This window comes from Thyridium curvatum (assembly GCF_004353045.1).
Source record: "Thyridium curvatum strain D216 chromosome Unknown NODE_117_length_85693_cov_76.445878, whole genome shotgun sequence".
In the NCBI taxonomy this organism is placed as follows: domain Eukaryota; kingdom Fungi; phylum Ascomycota; class Sordariomycetes; order Thyridiales; family Thyridiaceae; genus Thyridium; species Thyridium curvatum.
The window spans coordinates 24,768-42,859 of record NW_022156872.1 but is presented as its reverse complement, the minus strand read 5'-3'; the positions used below and the strand labels follow the sequence as shown (position 1 = coordinate 42,859).

The window sequence follows — 18,092 nt, the reverse complement described above, 5'->3', positions numbered from 1 at the left end:
CTGCTATCGCTGTTATCATTCTGGTTCCATCCCATCTTGTTGGTCCTCCGTCATGCATTCCTATGGTTGTATTCATTTCTGCAGCGAGAAGCAACTTGAAGCCTGTTCTCTACTGTGCGGAATTAGTCCTATACTTAGAGCGACCAAAGCGGCGTCAACTTCAGCTTAAAAGAGGATGTCTTGTGATAGCCAGGAGAATTATAATATGAGAATCTAATTTCACAATGCGTGTAGATGTCGACAATAGCACCGAGAGACGGTTTACGCCACTGCTCGACCCACAATATAGACCTCTTGCATTTTGTTTAACCTCTTACAATGGATCATGGTCATGATACACCCTCAGTCCAGAACCTGCTAATCATCCTTGCCATCGATTGTTTAGATAACGTTTCGAATAGCACCGATGATGTAAGCCTTAACGCCTCTCTTCGTCTTTTCCTCCTCCATCGCATCGATGCTACTGCGGGTCTGCTCTCCGAGAACACCAGAGCCGCTGATAATGGCCCGCTGCTCCTCTCTCATGCCCGAGTAGATGTCAATATCCTTTGTCCTGATGAACAGCGGGCGGTGCTCGGGCACAGCGAACCAGCTGTAGCCCTTCCACACCAAGTACAGGAAGATCAGGAGAGGACCTGCGAGGTAGAGCTGGAAGAAGGTGGTAGGATCCAGGTTTGGGCCGCCAATTGGATACAGAGCGACGTAAAACTGAGCGATGAGGGCGAGAACGCAGATCAGGAAGCACAGCCACGAGCCCCAGACACCACATGAAGCCTGATAGGGTAGCTCGCTCAAAGAATGGCCGTTGGCAAGCCTGCAGGGTTGTTAGTGACGGAGGAGGAGCGAGAGCGGCAGTTTACTGCTTACCAGGCTGCGCGGAAGCGGATGTGAGCCAGGGCGATACCGGCGTAGATGAAGAGAATGGCCAGACCGGACAATGATAGGAGCCAAGTGAAAATGTCTCCACCATTCTTTGCCAAATTGATGAATGCCAGCAGCCCAAAGAGGAGCTGAATGATGACCACAGGCACAGGACGGCCCTTCTTATCGACGTAGGCCATGAACTTTGGGGCCATGCCTGTATGCACAGTTAGCATTGGCAAGACGATGATGGGTAAGAGAAAACGAGAAGGACGCGGGGGTACGAACCATTTGCAGCCAGAGCCTGGAGTGTGCGAGTCGAACCAAAGGTGCACGAGTTGGCTACGCTCATGACGGCGATGAGAATGATGGCGTTGAAGATGGACGGCAGAACCTTGATGCCCGCAAGCTGGATGGCGATAACAAAGGGAGAGTGGCGCGAGGAAGAACCTTCGCCCGAGTACAAGGGGCTGTCCTCGGGCACGATCAGACCGACGAGGAGCAGGTTGACGACGTAAAAGATGCCGATGCGCCACGCGACCTGGTTCGACGCCCTCGGGATCTCCTTCTTGGGGTTGTCCGTCTCGGCAGCAGCCAGCCCGGTCAGCTCTGTGCCGGTGTAGGCGAAGGCCGCGGTGACGAAGACGCTGCAGAAGCCGTGGAAGCCGTTGAGGAATGCGCTATAGGGATCGTTCCTGTCTCTCACCGTCAGCCCCTCGCCCAGCAGAGCCTCTGCATGGATGTGGATCCCATTACCAGTATTTCCCACCAATGTAGCCTCTGGGATCCGTCGGGACGCCGCCACAGTTGATGATGATGCCCAGGATGATGAAGCCCACACAGGCGGTGACTTTCAGCAGGCTGAGAGCAAACTCGACCTGTGCAATGGTCAGCTAGCGGGCCCCGAGAAGGAGCGCCGGGAGGAGAGCGCAGAGTGGGACGGCGTGGGAACAACATGCCTCGCCGTAACCCCTGACACCAAAGAATTGGATGACGACCAAGGCGACAAGTAGCGGGACGATCCACGCGGCGTTGGTGATGCCCTCCGATCCTGGCCAGTAGTGGATGATGTTGCAAGCAGCTGATATCTCGAAGGGCAGGACGGTCAGCCAGCTGATGGCGTACTCGAGGCTACACGCCCACCCAAAGGAGGGATCGACGAAGCGACAGATGTATATGGTGAAGGCGCCATTGATCGGATATACGACGGAAAGCTCTGCAACTGCTTGCATCATGAGGTACCTAGATCATCAGGCCGGTTGTCAGCGGGGGTCTCAAAAGACTTGCTGGGCCTTGCGTTTCCCGGATGCCGAGGGGGGGGCATACACCATGATACCTGGAAGGAGGCGTTAGCAATCCAAGGCTCTCGGCCTGCAGCAGAACACGGCGACTGACCAATAATCAAGAAACCAAGAAACACGGAGGCAGGCCCGCCGGTCTGAAAAGCACCGCCAGAACCAACGAAGAGACCCGCGCCAATGGCACCACCACTGAGAGGGTCGATCAGCATGGGTTGAGGGCACTCGAAGAGGGGGGGGCTCGGCATGGGATCTTCTTACATGGCAATCATTTGCATGTGTCTACCCTTCAGATTCCGATGAAGCTGGCCGTGTTCCAAGTCGACACTGATCTGGTGACCAGCTGCCTGGTCACCGGGGGCGCCCGGCTCGTAGGCCGGGGAACTCTTAGCATGCGCGCCAAGCGCCTTGGTTTCGTTATCGAGGCTCATCTTGACAGCCGGGGAAGAGAGGAGGAATGGTGAGGAAGGCGGTCTTGCAGGAGAACGAAGCACACGGAGGCCGGGGCCGCCCATATTTCAAGAAAGCCAAGCTCTTCTCTCCCACCCCCCTCCCCCTGAGGGCGCCTTTAAGCTTTTACCAAGGGATGCACGGGCACGGCATCCCCGCGCGCCACCCCAGGACGACACGACGGGTCACGATAGATAAGCGCAGCCCCCTATTGGTGTTGTTTCGGTCGGGGAGCACAGATAAGGAAGGTGGCAGGGAAATTTGGCTAATACCAGGGCTTGCAGAGATAACGCGCAGGCCGTGGGCCGGCCGGGTGGGTGTGTGTCTGGAGACTAGTCAATAAGCGCCCCCCCGGGCACAACGGAGCGGAATACCAGTTCTGGGGTGGACTGAGGACAGAAGTACTCTAGTCGCTTGCTGCCAGCCAATACCAGCCACGGCTGCCCATGATACGATCCAGATCTGTTCTCGCGCCAGGCCGCGAGGCAAACGTAATCGAGCCTCTGCTCTGCAAGCAGATCGCGAGTTAGACCGTGTCCCTGTACGGAGTTCGATATCTGTTTGCACACCAGTGGCGAGCTAGGCTGGTTATGGTCACCGAAAGCCCCTTCAGCTCGCCTTGGGACTTTTTGTCCAACATACCTAGACAGACAGACTCCGGCTCTGCCTTCCTCTTCTCTTTCTCCCTCTCACTCACTCTCGAGTCTCCATTCCTCTCCCCCCCCCTCTCGCACCACCACAGGCTCCCCATACGAAAGAGGCGCAGAGCTAGACCACACTAGGGTGAGCCATCCGTGTGTGCTCCCGCCTAATCCGGCATATCCGGCCGGCGAGGTCATGTTACCTCGAGTGCGACGGACGATAGTTGTAGAGCGAGCACGCGAGCAAGCAAGTTGGCAAAAGTTCACTCGAGCTGGGGATTGCCCATGCCATGAGCAAATGAAGCAAACGATGGGTGGGCGCATCGGGTCGCGCGGTGCCACACCGCGTTCGGAGGGGACCTGCCTCTCTGTATGGGCCGGTTGAACCGCCGCTTCTAGAATCGTCTGTTGCAGCATTGCAGTGTCGGTCCCCAAAGCGTGTTAGGGAGGTAGGCAGGCATGGATGGATGGGTGGATGGATGGCTGGTTGACTGGCAGAACAGCCTGACTGACCCTGCACTCCGTACTTCACATACCTATCCTATCTAGGTATGGAACTAACTACTTGTACATGCACGCACTTCCCTTCGAGCCACCCACCCTTTCCAAGTTCTACGCCAGCCCCCCCGCGTCGTATTGGGAGCTTCGAAGGGTGCGACGGGAGCGCCCAATAGGCGGGCGTTTGGCTGTACCGGACCGAATGGATGGAGCCACTCGTCTGGTCCAGCGCTGGGGATAAGCTGCGACTAGAAAATGCTTGGCTAATGCTTGGCCAATGCTTGTCTTGATTCTTGCTTCTAGAACAAAGCATATTCTAGCTCTCCACGTCGCTGCCCGTCACGCGCGCACACAGCACAGCACACAGCACACAGCATAGAAGACCATGTCCGTACATATGGTAACTACAACTGCCTGGGTACAATGTTAATTACTTGTACGAGTACTTTAGCAATACACCCACATACCCGCCCAGCAAGGGTTTCTTCCCCGCCCCGGCGCGCATTGGTCCCTCGGCCGTTGTCTGCCACCGGACCAACGGGGATGCCAGCTATTGTACAAGTATTGTACCTGTAAGGATCCATGGCTCCGTACTTGTACACCTTGGCTCGTGGTACCTACCTAAGCAGCAAAGGCACTCGATGCGTTACGGGTTACCTAGCCCAGGTCATACATCCAGACGTTGGTGCTCGATCCCCAGCAACGAGCGTGCTACGCCATGCCCTCTGTGGCGTGAACACGACGCCGCCCCGCGCTGGCCCCGTCTCGTGCGGGCATGCCAGCTTGGTGGATACTCGTGACCACAAGACGAGGATGGTGCCATGGACATGATCTACTTGTCCTCTACTCCATCCTCCGCGCTTGAACTCGGACGCAGAAACGATATTGCCTATTATTTCCAGGCTAGCCCTCGAGGATGGGAAAGCTCGGTCGTCAAGGCACGCTGTTCGGTGCATGTTCTAGGTATGTAAGGTCCTCGTCGTGGTACGTAACTCCACTGGATTGGGAGTCTGGGACACATTGCCAAGGACAATGAATGACATCTGGTGACCCAGCCGTCGCTCCGTGTCGCTTCATCGCGAGTGGTGCGGTTGGTTGGCCACAGCCTACGCAGGATGATCATTCCCAACGCGCCTATCGCGCTTGTTGTCGAGGAGCCAGGCTGGCTCCTGAGAGTGAGCCTCGCACGACTGCTCGTCCTTGATGAACGACTAGGTACTCGGTAGGCACTGCTACCGTACAAGTACTGGATAAGGAGCACGCCAAGATGTGCGGGAATTACTGCATGTGGCCCAAGACGTGAAGATCCGAAGATCCGAAGATCCGACTTGACTCGGGGGGAGGCCCAGTCGCACTGGAGGGCATTGTTCTCGATCCTAGGTCGGCCAAGTATGGATGGACTATCCCACCGTTGAAAATGATGCCTCTTTGTCGCTACAAAGTTCGTACAAGTAGACCGAGGCTCAGTTGGGGCGATTGTCACGCCGCATGACAAATGACTTGAGAGTTGAGTGGGAGAGAGAAATGCACGCTTATCTACCGAGTACTGACTGGCCTTATCTCGGTCCACTTGACCCCCCCATTCAGTGCCCCGCACCCACTGGAATTACCTCCTATCACCACCTATCACCATTCGAGGCTCATCAGCTCCAATTCTGCCCCTCTCCACCCCCTCCCCACACACATTTTGATCGAGCCGAGTGGAGAAACAGGCCTCCAGACACAGGAGCTGACACAGCACACAATGGATCCAGTCCCCGCCGCCATTGTCGTCTTTTTCTTCAGAGATACCTAGGCACAAGGAGAGATGAACGGCTGGGCCGCCCCGGGACGGGATCAGAGAATCAACCCTGGCGATCGGTCGCTCGATGGATCTGCATGGAGAATCCGGCAGACCAGTTTCGCACCTCGCAGCGACGGCCGCTTGCCTGTCGAGGTAAGAGAGAAGCAGCCCTTTCAATGTCGAGAAGACGCCAGCAGCAGCAGCAGCAGCAGCAGGAGCAGTAGCAGTAGCTGATCTTGTCGATGCCTGTCGTCGCATAATAGAATGCACTCGGAGGAAGGTGAAATGCGATAAGCAGGTGCCCTGCGCCCGATGCTGCCGGCTCAAGATCGACTGCTCGCGCGAGAAGGTCCGCATCAAGCGCCACATTCTCCAGAACGACGACCAGGTCCAGTTCTTGCATTCTGTCGTCGCCGACCTGGAGCGCCTGCCTTATCACGCTGCCCTGACCACGACCATTGCAAGGGTCAGGGACCGGATCCTGCACTTGCAGTTTGGCGACGATGCTGCCCCTCATGACGGACAAGAAGCCGGGCCGTCAGCATCCGACACGGGCGATACTGCCGAGACGGAGGCGCCGGCCGAGCAGCAGGTCCCGGACACCCAGGTCGGCTTCCGCAAGTTCCGAGATCCTTCACTCCTGACCGCGCTCGAGCACCTGGCCTGGGGCCGGACCTCGGGCAAGTGCTTCCCGCACAAGGCGTGCGGGTGCAAGCACCGCAGACATCATGCAGAGCCACACGCCGAGGGCATGCCATCCATGCTGGGCCGGCACATCGACGCTGGAGGAGCAGAGGCCGCCGTGCCTGACCCCGACGACGCCAGGAAGCTCGTCCATTTCCACATCCAGCACTTGGCGTGGCACCACAACTGCTGGCACAGCCCGACCTTCCTCGCCGAGTGCGAGACCTTCTGGGCCACCGGCACCTACAACCACCCCCTGTGGCTGGCCCTCTATCTCTCGGTCCTGAGCGCGACCGTCTTTGGCACACAGCACAGCGAAAAGGCAAAGGCCGCCATCGGCGTCGACACCGCGCGGCTCCCAAGCACGCAGCAGCTGTTCTCCAGCATGATCACGGTGCTGTATCGGCATCACTTCCTGCAGGACCTCACGCTCTACAGCGTGCAGGCCATTGCCATATCTACAGAGGTCGCCCACAATCTTGGCGAGAGCGAACTGAACGCAACCCTCATCTACGCGGGCATCCGCATCTCCGAGTGTCTGGGTCTGCACCGCATAGATGATCCTCCGGCGCTGGCCGGCAGCACAGAAGACTGGGAAACGCGCGTCGAGCGGGAAGTCGGCAAGAGGGTGTGGTGCCAGCTGACTATCCAGGACCACTTTGCCATCCCCTTCACCGAGACATACGGCATCTCGCCCGGGCAGGTCTCTACGAGCTACCCAAGCAACGCAGACGACCGTGATCTGGTCCACCAGCCCGAAAATGTGCCCACGGTCAGCAGCTACTGCCGCAATCTGGTCCAGCTGGCCGTTTTGATGCCCGAGCTGGCCGACGGCCTCGGGACCGCCAAGCAACAGCTCCCGCTCAAGCAGCAGTACGACCACGTCCTCCACATGGACCGTCGCGTGCGCGAGGTCGTCAACCAGTTCCCGCCCTTCTTCCTCAAGGGCGACCTCGAGCCCGAGGCAAGCATCCCGTGGCTGCAGATCGCCCGAAAGTCTCTCGCCATCACCGCCGCCGAAAAGATCATCATGATACACAGGCCCTTTCTCTTTCGCTCCTTCCAGGCCCCTGCGTATGCGTTCACTCGGAAGACGTGCACGGCGGCCGCGACGACCATCCTCCGAGAGCACAATGCCCTTACCGAGGCCGATGAAGTGTCGATTTGGACGCATACGGCCTTTTGCATCACCGCCGCCGTAATCCTGTGCCTCGAGATATACAGCACGCCCGGCAGCGACACCACTACGGCAGAGCACCACCGGGAGACCGTGAGGGCCGCACGGCAGCGGCTCGCCTCCCGGAGCGGCGACCTGCTTGCTCAGCGAGGCGTCACTCTCGTGGATGTGCTGCTGAACGAGGGTTCGCAGTATGGCGAGCAAGCACTAGACCAACGGGTTTCGATGGGCTTCGACTGGATCGCGTCCGTCTTGTATCCTGCCAAGAACACGTCCAGTGGCGGCGTCAGTGCCGAGCAACTCATGTTCGCGCAGGACAGCCATGGTCCCGGGCCGGGATCGGACTTTTCTCCCGGGGCCTGGGCCAGTAGCGATGTTGGCGTCGGTGCTGGCTTCGACGTTTGGTTCAACAGTGTTTTCTTTGACAACGCCCAAGACATGGTGCTCTGAGTACGCATACGCTATCGCACACCTGCGCGTCAAGAAAGGGTCGATGGACACGCGAATGCGGTCCCTATGGCTCTTTGTGTTATATTTGAACATTTTCACATCCCAAACAGGAGCCGGGCCAACAAGTCACCTCGGCTCCCTTCTCTGTTCGCCTGCATCATCGCTTGCTGGGCTCCCTCAGTCTGTTATTCTATCTGACCTCCGATATCCCACCATGTGAGATCCGACTGGTGATTGGCAGATGCTCGTAAGTTGTGGAGTCGCGGGCGAGTACCGAGACTCGCCCGACCTCTGTCACTAGTATGCATGTCTGGTGGCTGCTGGGCTTATCTTATCCACTCCCGACCACTGTGCTGTGCACGTCAAGGCACAGACTGCGTACTGCAGGGCTTTCTTTCTGATTGCACATAGGTAGCCAGTCCCCTATGATACCATGGGGGGGGGGGGGGGGGGGTTGTCGGGCGAATGGTCTGTCTCGTCCGCGTGCCTTGTGGGATATATAACCTTGATGGGCTGGGTTCTGCGCATCGGATCTTTCGACAGCCATTCAGTTACTCGTATAAACACACCCGGAGGCGATGGGCTCTCTTGGTTTTCAAGCACGACCACTCTCTGTTCCCGGGTCGTGCAGAGTGGACTTCGGCGCCGAGGTGACCGGTGTCGACCTCAACAACCTGTCCGGTAGGATCCAGCTCTTTCCTCTAAACCTGACGTATCGCTGATCGGCTTCTCGTCTTGAAGAGGAGGACTTCAAGCTGCTCCGCGACTGCCTCTACACCAGCCAAGTAGTCGTGGTCCGAGACCAGCAGGCATTGACACCGCGCGCGCAGTACGAGTTGACGCGACGCTTCGATCCCGAGACGGACATCTACGGCCACGGCAAGACGATCGACAAACGCAGCATCCTGCACAAGGACCTCAAAACGATTCCACACCAGCCCCAAGTCCAAGTTATCGGGCACGGCTTTGTCGACTCGTTCGAGGGCCTTGAAAACATCCAGCTGAAGCACCCGCACCACAATACCTTCCACAAGTACCCCGTCTCCGCAGAGGAGGATGACGACTGCACGCATTTCTACAGGTGGCATATTGATGCGGCCCTGTACGATCTGAACCCACCCCTCGTGACATCCCTGCTGGCGGTCACGGTCCCCAAGGGTCGCCGTCAAATCTGCCGCTGGGACGACGGGACCGGGGCCGAGCTGGATGTTCCCCTGGGCACGACCGCTTTCTTCAGCGGCTACCGCCTCTACCAGATGCTGTCGGAAGAGGACAAAGAATTTGCGAGGACAAGCCGCGTCGAGTATGCCGCCCACCCGTACGTGTGGATCAGCAGCGCCCATGCCAGGTCCAACGGTCTGGGCCTCTTCTCGGAAGGCCTCGAGATCCCAGACGACAAGCTCCCTCCGATCGAAGTGGCCAAGATCAAGACCTACCCGATGGTCTGGAAGAACCCCGTCACCGGCGAGTATGCTCTGATGGTCTACGGCATACCCATGCGAAGGATCCACCTCGAGAGCGGGGAGGTGCTCGACAATCTGGCGGAGATCAGGGAGCGGATATACAAGCTACAGCGGCCGGGCATTGATCCCGAGCTTATCTACCCGCATGACTGGGAGGAGGGAGACTTGGTGCTCTTCAATAATCATGGGGTAATGCACTCGGTTGTTGGGTCCTTCCGGGACGGCGAGACGAGGATATTCAGGCAATGTAATCTGGCGGCTAGCAGGACTCCGCTAGGTCCCGACACGAACTAGTAAATAGATGATATTGATGTTCTAGATATCCTGGTGCCTCGATGGAGGCAAGAAATTCGATCTCGGCAAGCTCTGACGAGGCCTCGATCCCCTTCCAAGGACACCTAGGGCAAAGGTTGCCAGGGGTAGAATTTGTGTTTAGTAATTGCCCTTTTGGACAGATGCATGCTGACCCGCATGGGTGTTGCTTCATTTCCCGAAGCAACTACAAGGAGTTACTCGGCCGTTTCGGTGGACCTTTTAATAATTCGCATAGGCCTTGCGCCTTGAACATTAGCTCCCCAAACTCCTTTCACATCGAATCCTCATGTTCTTCCAGTTCCTGTCTTGAAGGATGCTTCGAGAGAGTGCTCGGCCGGGTTTCGGTGTTGTGCGAGGTACTGGTGTGCTCCCCAGGCTCTGCTCGCTGACTACACATGTATGGGTAATTCTGCGTCACAGATTCCAAGAGGGCATGATACTCGGAGCATACCACTCTCACGTGCCTGAGAAGTACATCGAACTCCTAAGAGAGCTCCTTGTTGGATTTGGCGCTCGCCGTCTGCAACCTGTTCAGATATTCGCGATAATCCTCAAACAGCAACGGGCTATCGGTCTCTCTCAAGGGCCCAGCTCTCGAGACCCGTCTGGTGGCAGTATGAGACTGGCTTATCCCAGTTACTACATTGAAAAGTCCTTCAAAGCAAGTAGCATATCAGGGCAGAACGCACCCTGGGGGGAAGACAAGACTCCGTCACTACCTGGGAGTCAAAGCTGAGCTCCAAAGGCGGTAAGGCCTTGCTTCCAAGTTTCCAGTCGGGCGTATGGCGGACGACGACGAAAGTCATGATCGCCTCCAACAAGAGGAGACGGACAACATCAGGCTGCGCCTATTTAAAAGGGACACTCCTTGTCAACAAGGCCTATGCTAAGGCCACCTGGGGGGCTTATAGCCGTGCTCACGGGTAGGAGGCCCAGCAAAAATCCCAGAGCTGTAACAAAGACACTGGTCACACCCGGAAAACCCCAGGTCCGGGACACAATCGTGGGACTGCTTTACAAGCAGACAACGACAGGGTGGATCAGCAAAGGGGGTTTACCCCAATCAAAATGTCAGAATTGAATGACAACGGTCCCCTTATTGTGAGACCACAGTCCCCGGATCCCCTTCTAACGAACGATACACTCAACTCCTTTGATTTCACCCGGAAGTCATTGATGGCGGCGACAGTTCACAAGCTCAGCTGGGCACAGATCATTTTCTGTGGACTCTAATATTTGGAATCAAAAATGGCACCTTTGTTGCACTCATAGCTGTTGACTATGAGCAAGTGCCGACACTCAACGACAGTTGGTAAAAGAGCAGAGTTGCGTCGAAATGGGTTTTTCGCACCTCAATGGCGATGCAGGTGTCAATAGATGCAGGTCTCTTTTATACCTCACATCGCTGCCGATGTCTTTGGCACGTCTGAGAGAGTGCATGCAGCACCGAAACTTGCCCGGGTCACCGTAGAAATTGCACTCCCGGGCCCATTGTCCCCGCGGGGCCTTGACTTTGAGCGAGCAATACTGGCTAGTTATTTCCGCGACAATAGCTCAGGCACACTTATGGGAGGCACTGCGAACCCAGGCGGGCCTGATGCCGCAATGCTGTAATCATCGGTCATGGGAATGTGGTCTCAAACTGATTTGTCTCTGCCCGCCAGCACACAGCTCCCACTTCCCTAGCTCCTCCCAAAGATGCTCAACACATCCTCCTTCTCACACGCACTCGCTACGTCGAGCGCGCTCCGCCCATGTATGTCCTCCTTCAGCGGGTCCAGCCCTTTCGCCATCAAAGCTTTGAACAGCACCTTGTCGTGCTCCTCGCCGCGCCCGTTGCCCTCCCTCGCCGCCACCACATGCAGCGCCGTCTCGCCTGCCTTGTTGACGGCGAACACGTCCAGCCCGCTGCTCTCGGGGAATAACTTGGCAAAATGCTCTAGGTGGCAGCACGCGTTAGGCGGCACCTTTGTGTTGTAGCCCAGGTCCTTGTCCGGCGCGAGCAGAAACGCGTGCAAAGGGGTATTCCCGTCGTTGTCGATGACATTGATCGACGAGCCCTTCTGAGACAGGTACCTCACCCACAGATCCCGGCACCGGTCAAAGTGGTCCTCATCGAGCTCGATACCAAAGCCGCTGCGCCCGGGCGGATCGCGCCTTGTCAGTAGGCACTGCGCCGCGATGTGGTGCAGAACCGTGCGGCCGTCTGGATCGGCCTCCAAAAGCTCGGCGCCCTTAGCGCAGAACGACTCACAGACGACGGGCCGAAGGTTTCGTAGAGCGTAGTGGAGCGGTGAGAATCCTGCCTTGTCCTTGACAAAGAGCGTCGGAGTGACTTCGGGGTGGTCTATGAACTGGAGGAGGACGTCGTCGGGCATCGCATTGTTCTCTAAGAGATGATGGAGGGGCGTCTTGCCTTCGTTGTCGACGAGCGTTGCGTCCGCGCCGTGGTCGAGGATTCTCAGGGCCGGGCCAGGAACTTTTGGCAACCAGTGCTCATGACGATAACCGGGCAGCGTCTGGCACCAGTCACAAGCAGCGTGCAGCACTGTGCGGCCGCACTGGTCGCGATGGTCGAAGTCGATGCGAGAAACGCAGGGCTCAGTGAGTAGCGCGTCCAGCACTTCATGCGTGGGCCATGTAAACAAGAACTGTATCATCGTCTCTTTGTCGTTGAGCGGCGCATATAAGTCTGCTCCGCGCACGACGAGCGCACGGAACAGAGGTATGGAACTGGCAACCCGGGTGTTGATCTGCTCGGCATACGCCGCACACAAAAGCGCGTAGACCTTGCGAGGCTCTCGCAGCTGGTAGTTGACTCGCGAACTCTGCTTCTTCTCGTCGACCGAGTCGACACTGACGCCATGGTCGAGGAGTATTTCCAACGCCGCTAGATTCTGGTCATATATCGCCTGGAATAGAGGGCTCCGGGCCCCCATGGCCGCGTCGGCGCCCGTGTTGAGCAAAAGCCGCATGACCTCGGGCGCCTTGGATGCCTTGTGTAGAGGCGAGAGACCCTTGGCATCCAGGCTGCTCGGATCGGCCCCGTGGGAGAGCAGAACACGCACGGCCTTGGGCCTCCATATGCCCTTGACCATCTTATTCCCACTGTACTTTGTCCCCTGGGATGCAACGTGTAGTGGAGTTTCTCCCTTGGCGTCCTTGACATCGACCGACGCGCCATGCTCGAGGAGAAATTCAATCGCATCCACCTGCCACCTGTTGTCCGCAGAAGCCAGAATATGTAGTGCCGTCCCTCCAGGTTCAAGGTTCGGCTTGGCCTTCCACTGGTCGAGTTCGCATGCTTGGACATTTTGTGCATCGACGTCGACTTCGACTACTTCTACTAACAGCTTCAGCAACAGCATGTTTGGACGTTCGGATTGGCACACGAGCTGGAGCGGGGTGAACAGTGTAGTTTCCCCTCTGTTTGAGCCTCGCTGAACGTAATCTTGGAGGGCTGTATACGAGCTGTAATGGGTCACCAAGCTAGATAGTCTGGCGATGAGATCAAAACGGCCAGACTTGAGCACGACCGATAGGGTGGTGTAGAGCGAGACGTCTAGCGGATCAGCCTCAAACGCTTTGGTGATCAGCGCAGCAGCAGTCTGGCAGCTGAGGAGCTCCAGGTATATATGCGGTGCCTTTCTCACTCGATCTATCGCTTCTTGATCCTCGCCCGGGTCTGTCAAAGGTGATGTCCGGCACATTAGCGCCATCTGGCTCCTCAGGTAGTCGCGGAATTCATCTGCACGGCCGCCCAGCGATTCATGATCGGGGGTATTGGCGATGTTCTCCGTGGCCTTGGCGAAAAGCTGTTCGTCCTTCGCATACACCTCGACGAGTTCTGGGCAGTCGTTCGCCAGAGCGCGGTCCAAGGCCGTGCAGCCGCCCTTGTCCAGGACGCTGGGATCGCTCTGGGCTTCCAGGAGCAGTCGCAAGATCGTCGTTGCTTGCGCGAACAGAGTATTGCGGCCCGGGGCGGCCAAGACGGTATATTTGGGATTGGCGTGGTACCAAGGCGACGTCCAGAGTGTGTGCGGGCGCCGCATTGCCCCCGGCCGGAGCGGGTCCTGCGGCGGACCACGGAGCCACCCGTGGCTGCTCTGGCCTAACGCGTCCCAGATGGACTGCTCGAGCCTGAATTCAGCACAGGCGTGGAGAGGCGTGCACCCGTCGGCATCGGTGACATGGACGTCGGCGCCGTGGTCCAGCAGCAAAGCGACCGACTCTGGCTCTCCAGACCTGCAGGCCCAGTGTAGGGGCGTTCTGCGATGACGATCTGGCTGGTTGATGTCGATGGCTCCGAGCCTGTCGAGAATCTGCCAGACTGTGTTGGGAAGACGAGCCCGACAGGCAAGATGCAGCACGTTCTGCCCGTCATCTGTGAGAGCAGCCAAGTCAGCGCCAGCGGCCACCAGCATCGCCATCTCGATATCGCAGCGTATGACAGCTAGATGTAAAGCTGTCAGGCCCTCGCCATCTCGGATTTCAAAGTCAACATCGCCGTAGACATTGATAGCGTCGTAAAAGTTGACAGGCAGAGCGTCCTGGGTGGTGGACCTATTGAGCGTCTTCTTCAAGTAGACATGCAAGGCAGTATTGCCCTCCATGTCGATCGCGTTGACCGGTACGCCAAGATCTAACAGTCGGAGCACCAGGCCGCGACCCGCTTCCTTATTGTACCAGTGCGCGACATGATGAAGTAGAGTCTTTCCTTGGTTGTTCGGGCTAAGAGGGCTCAGACCATCCTCTACCATGAGCCTCTCTAGCCACTCCTGATCGGGAGACTCGAGCTGACAGAGAACATGCAAAGCGCTGTTTCCTTGCTTATCGACGACGTCTCTCTTTGCACCGTGTTGGCGGAGGATCTCGATCTTATCCTGGCTGGCAGAGCAGCAGAGGTATAGGGTGCGGCCATTGTCCTGTCGCCTCGTGTCGATATCCATGCCGCTCGCCAAGAGGAGCTCGAGATACTGAGAAAAACGGTCTAGGTGGTAATTTAGTGCCAAACTGAACCAGCATTGTCTTTTGATGGACTCGCCCTTGCACATTGGGAGCAAGACGGAAAAGACGTCTGGTCCACAGGACATGGATCGATAGATGGCCGAGTTACCATGTTGATCCAGAATGTTCGGATCGGCTCCTTGTTCGAGCAGATATCTGGCAATGTCCGCGGTATTATCGGTCTGCCTGACTGAGCCCGACGGGAGGAACAGGTAGTGCAGTGCTGTCCGACCATACTCGCCCTTCAGATTCGGGTCGCACCCGTGTTCGACCAGAAGCTTAGTAGCTTTGAGATTTCGCTCGACATTGAACATTAGATGTAGGGAGTTCCCGCGCTTCTGCGCCTTGTTGGCGTCGGCACCGGCGGCCAGCAGAGCACGGATAGCGCGTACGCGGAGCGGCCCCCGGTTGTTGCCCAGCCCGGGCGCTCCGGCGGCCACGAGCAGAGCTGTGTCACCCCGGAAGTCGAGCTGATCGACGTCGGCGCCTGCTTCGAGCAGCATGTCTAGGATCGCCTGGCATGCCGCGCCGTTCGCGTCCGCCCAGTCTCGAACCAGCTGATGCAATGGCGGTGTTTCGCCTTCTTGAATCCACATCCCGCCCCATCTCGTTCTTCTTGGCCTCCATGTGGACGTGGCTTTGGGATCTGCGCCTCGATCGAGAAGCGCCTGGACGCAGTGGGTGCTGGAATTACGGCATGCAAAATATAGAGCAGTCGCTCCTGCGAATGTTGCATTACCAGAGACGTCACAGTTGTCCAAGACGGCGAGGACGGCGTCTGTGCGGTTGAACCGACAACACTCGCAGAGAAGCTGCTCCAGTTGCCCTGTGTCGCAGAATGGAACCATGGCAACGGCGGTCTCGGCATATCCCCCGCGCGACACATACAGGATAGCAGACTCCCCCTTGGTGATCGTCTCGCCACCCCTCAAGTACCCGCCGTGGTTTTCCATCGTCTTGATCGTGTCAGGCTTGACGCCGGCCTCGAGAAGAGCGGTGACCGCAGAGGCATGATTTCCAAGCGCGGCGAGGTGGATGGGCTTGATACCACGACAATCTGCGGGATCTGGATGACTTCCATGCCGGAGCAGGAGTGAGATTACCTTGGCGTGGCCCTTGGCAGCGGCCCAATGTATGGCGAGACGATCCTGGGTATCCAGGGCAGACACATCGGCACCCTCTCCGATCAGCTTCGAGACAAGTCGAGACAGGCCCGAAAAGGCGGCAACGTGAAGTGGCGTCGGCAACTTCTCCGGGCTGGGCGAATTGTCCCTCGGCTGACCCAACTGCAGTGAAAGCCACCTGCGAAAGGACACACTGTGCGGGTCGAAGAAACGAGCGACAGCGTTGAAGAGATCCTCGTCGTCCTCGTCGTGGTGGCTGGCATGATAGCACCAATTTTCAACAGCGTAGCGCAAAAAGGGGTGCGACAAGCGAGCTGCTTTATAGTCAAAGGGATGCTCGTGCAGTCGGCCAGTGCGCTCGTTCTCTGCGCTCCCACCCGAGCAGTCAACGTCAGCAGTTCCTCGCGTGGCGTGCCGGTGGCCAAACTCAAGCTCGTCTTCGAGAAGCAGCGAGCCCGACTGAAGATACTGGAGGCAGGAGATGGCGAGCCGCTTGTGCGCATTGCTGGAGTTGATGACGGGGAAGCCGTGGGCTGAGGTGTCGCCCGGCTGGCTCCGGGTTTCACCGCGCAGGAACTCAGTAAAGGAGTGATGAATGATCTGCAGCGTCTCGTCCTCTAAGATCTCCACCAAAGAGCCACAGGAGTTAGCGACAAGGCTCTTGAAGGCCTTGGGTGCTGCGAGGCCTGGGCAGATGCACTTCAGCAGGCTGGAGAGTTCGTGTAGCCGCAGAGGCCGGGATGAGTGCGTGACTGCTTCGAGTATCGTGACTTGAAGTTCGACGGTGAGACCATGTTCACGTCGCTGCTTTGCCAGGACACTATCGTAAGTCTGCTCCAGCCCAACCGGAAGCAATTCTTCCAAGGCTGTAACGTTGATCGGCTCCTCGGCCAGCAAGGACGCCTCCACCTGATCCAGGGTGAGCTTGGCGTAGAGAAACAAGCCTTGGGATTTTCGCGCGACCATGTCGATCACCTGTTGTTTCATCTCATTATGGGGTCGTGCCTTTGGGGCCTGGTCGAAGCGATGGTGCAGGTACGACATGATGTCTGCATCGACTAGCTTCTGCTGAAGACTGATGTGCACGATGGAGGAGTCCCGGAGCGCGCTCTGTAGGTGCTGTTTGGGCCTACTGGTGATGAGCAGCTTGAGGGAGCGGGGGCGATAGGTGGCCAGGCTGTTGAGCTTGTCAAGGAATGGCCTGTTATCCGTGGTCATCTCATCGAGCGCATCCGCCACGCAGTAGACCTTTGGCACGCAGCACAAGCCCTCGAGGAACAGTTCAATGAGCTCATTGTCGGTGGTCTCGGCGAGCTTGGTCTGCAGGCGGGCCTCGAGGGCGAATTGCAGCTTGGGTGAGTGCGGCAGCAGCTGGGCGAGCCAGTCTTGGATCAGAGCCCGGTGGGAGAAGTTGGCTGCGATAATGTTGCGGAAGAAAAAGAACAGCACGGGGCAGTCTTCGGTTGTCCGCAGATGCTGGATGATGGCCGCGGCCGTCACTGACTTCCCGGCCCCGGGGATGCCTTTGATCCACAGGCTGCCATGGTCGGGAGAACCGTGCCACTTGCGGTACTCGTCCGTCTCGCACATCCACAGCCCCGTGCCGGGGGCTTGCGAGGCCAGGTGGCGTCTGAGCTCTCCCGACTCGGCAAGGTAGTCGGTGGGCTGCAGCCACTCACGGATTTGAGCGATGGCCTCGGGGCTCAGTGCCGTCTCATCATGGTCCACAAAGTCATATTCGTCGGCGGTGTTGATGGACCGGGGCATGACCAAAAGAACAGCAGGTTTTCTCGCGCAGTGATCATGAGGGAATCAGGGTTGGTCTTGCAGAGAAGAGGGAGAGTGAGACAGGGTTGAATTTATGAACGGATGTTGCAAAAGATATGGCGGAACACACCTGGGCCTCGTAGGCTACAGTCGAGCTCTAGGCAGCGAGAGGATCATCACCAGTTGGATCACGTGGATCCAAAAAAGTGTACCCGATCATCATCACCCTGGACAATTATTATTATTCCCCGCCGTAGCGGTGTCTTCCATATCGTTCATGGGTCGGCATCAAGTCCAATCGCTTGGGCGAAGTCCTCGCGTTTAGGGGCGTTGGAAGACAGCTGCAGACAAGACTCCTCCCTTTATCATGGCTAAGCCTCTGTTGACTAAACTCACCAGTGATTCTGTACCATGATGTTTCTTGGGTCTTCACATCTGATGAGCTAGAGCGTCAGCTCCGAATAAACCGACGGAACATCAAGCTGCATCTCGCTCCCAACACTGCAGTGAGGATTACAACGAACCCGACTATTTGACTAATTACTTGCACCTGGGATGCAAGAGAGACTGAAGG

At 57.5% G+C, this 18,092-nt stretch overlaps 4 protein-coding genes across 4 annotated transcripts; 2 read left to right on the top strand and 2 right to left on the bottom strand.

The window, feature by feature from the left end:
* Positions 1-381: 381 nt before the first annotated feature.
* E0L32_011756 (uncharacterized protein) lies at positions 382-2,590 on the bottom strand (the record flags this gene model as incomplete). Its single annotated transcript, XM_031134520.1, has 8 exons — positions 382-814; positions 868-1,078; positions 1,150-1,556; positions 1,618-1,739; positions 1,857-2,103; positions 2,188-2,197; positions 2,257-2,351; positions 2,421-2,590. The coding sequence occupies 8 exons, from the start codon at positions 2,588-2,590 to the stop codon at positions 382-384; spliced, it is 1,695 nt and encodes a 564-aa protein (XP_031000056.1).
* Positions 2,591-5,555: 2,965 nt separating this feature from the next.
* On the top strand, positions 5,556-7,842 carry E0L32_011755 (uncharacterized protein; the record flags this gene model as incomplete). Its single annotated transcript, XM_031134519.1, has 2 exons — positions 5,556-5,684; positions 5,860-7,842. 2 exons carry the CDS (start codon positions 5,556-5,558, stop codon positions 7,840-7,842), a joined length of 2,112 nt encoding a protein of 703 aa, XP_031000055.1.
* Positions 7,843-8,420: 578 nt separating this feature from the next.
* On the top strand, positions 8,421-9,599 carry E0L32_011754 (uncharacterized protein; the record flags this gene model as incomplete). Its single annotated transcript, XM_031134518.1, has 2 exons — positions 8,421-8,523; positions 8,584-9,599. The coding sequence occupies 2 exons, from the start codon at positions 8,421-8,423 to the stop codon at positions 9,597-9,599; spliced, it is 1,119 nt and encodes a 372-aa protein (XP_031000054.1).
* Positions 9,600-11,302: 1,703 nt separating this feature from the next.
* On the bottom strand, positions 11,303-17,518 carry E0L32_011753 (uncharacterized protein; the record flags this gene model as incomplete). The annotated part of the gene is made up of 1 exon (XM_031134517.1): positions 11,303-17,518. One exon carries the CDS (start codon positions 17,516-17,518, stop codon positions 11,303-11,305), a length of 6,216 nt encoding a protein of 2,071 aa, XP_031000053.1.
* Positions 17,519-18,092: the final 574 nt, after the last annotated feature.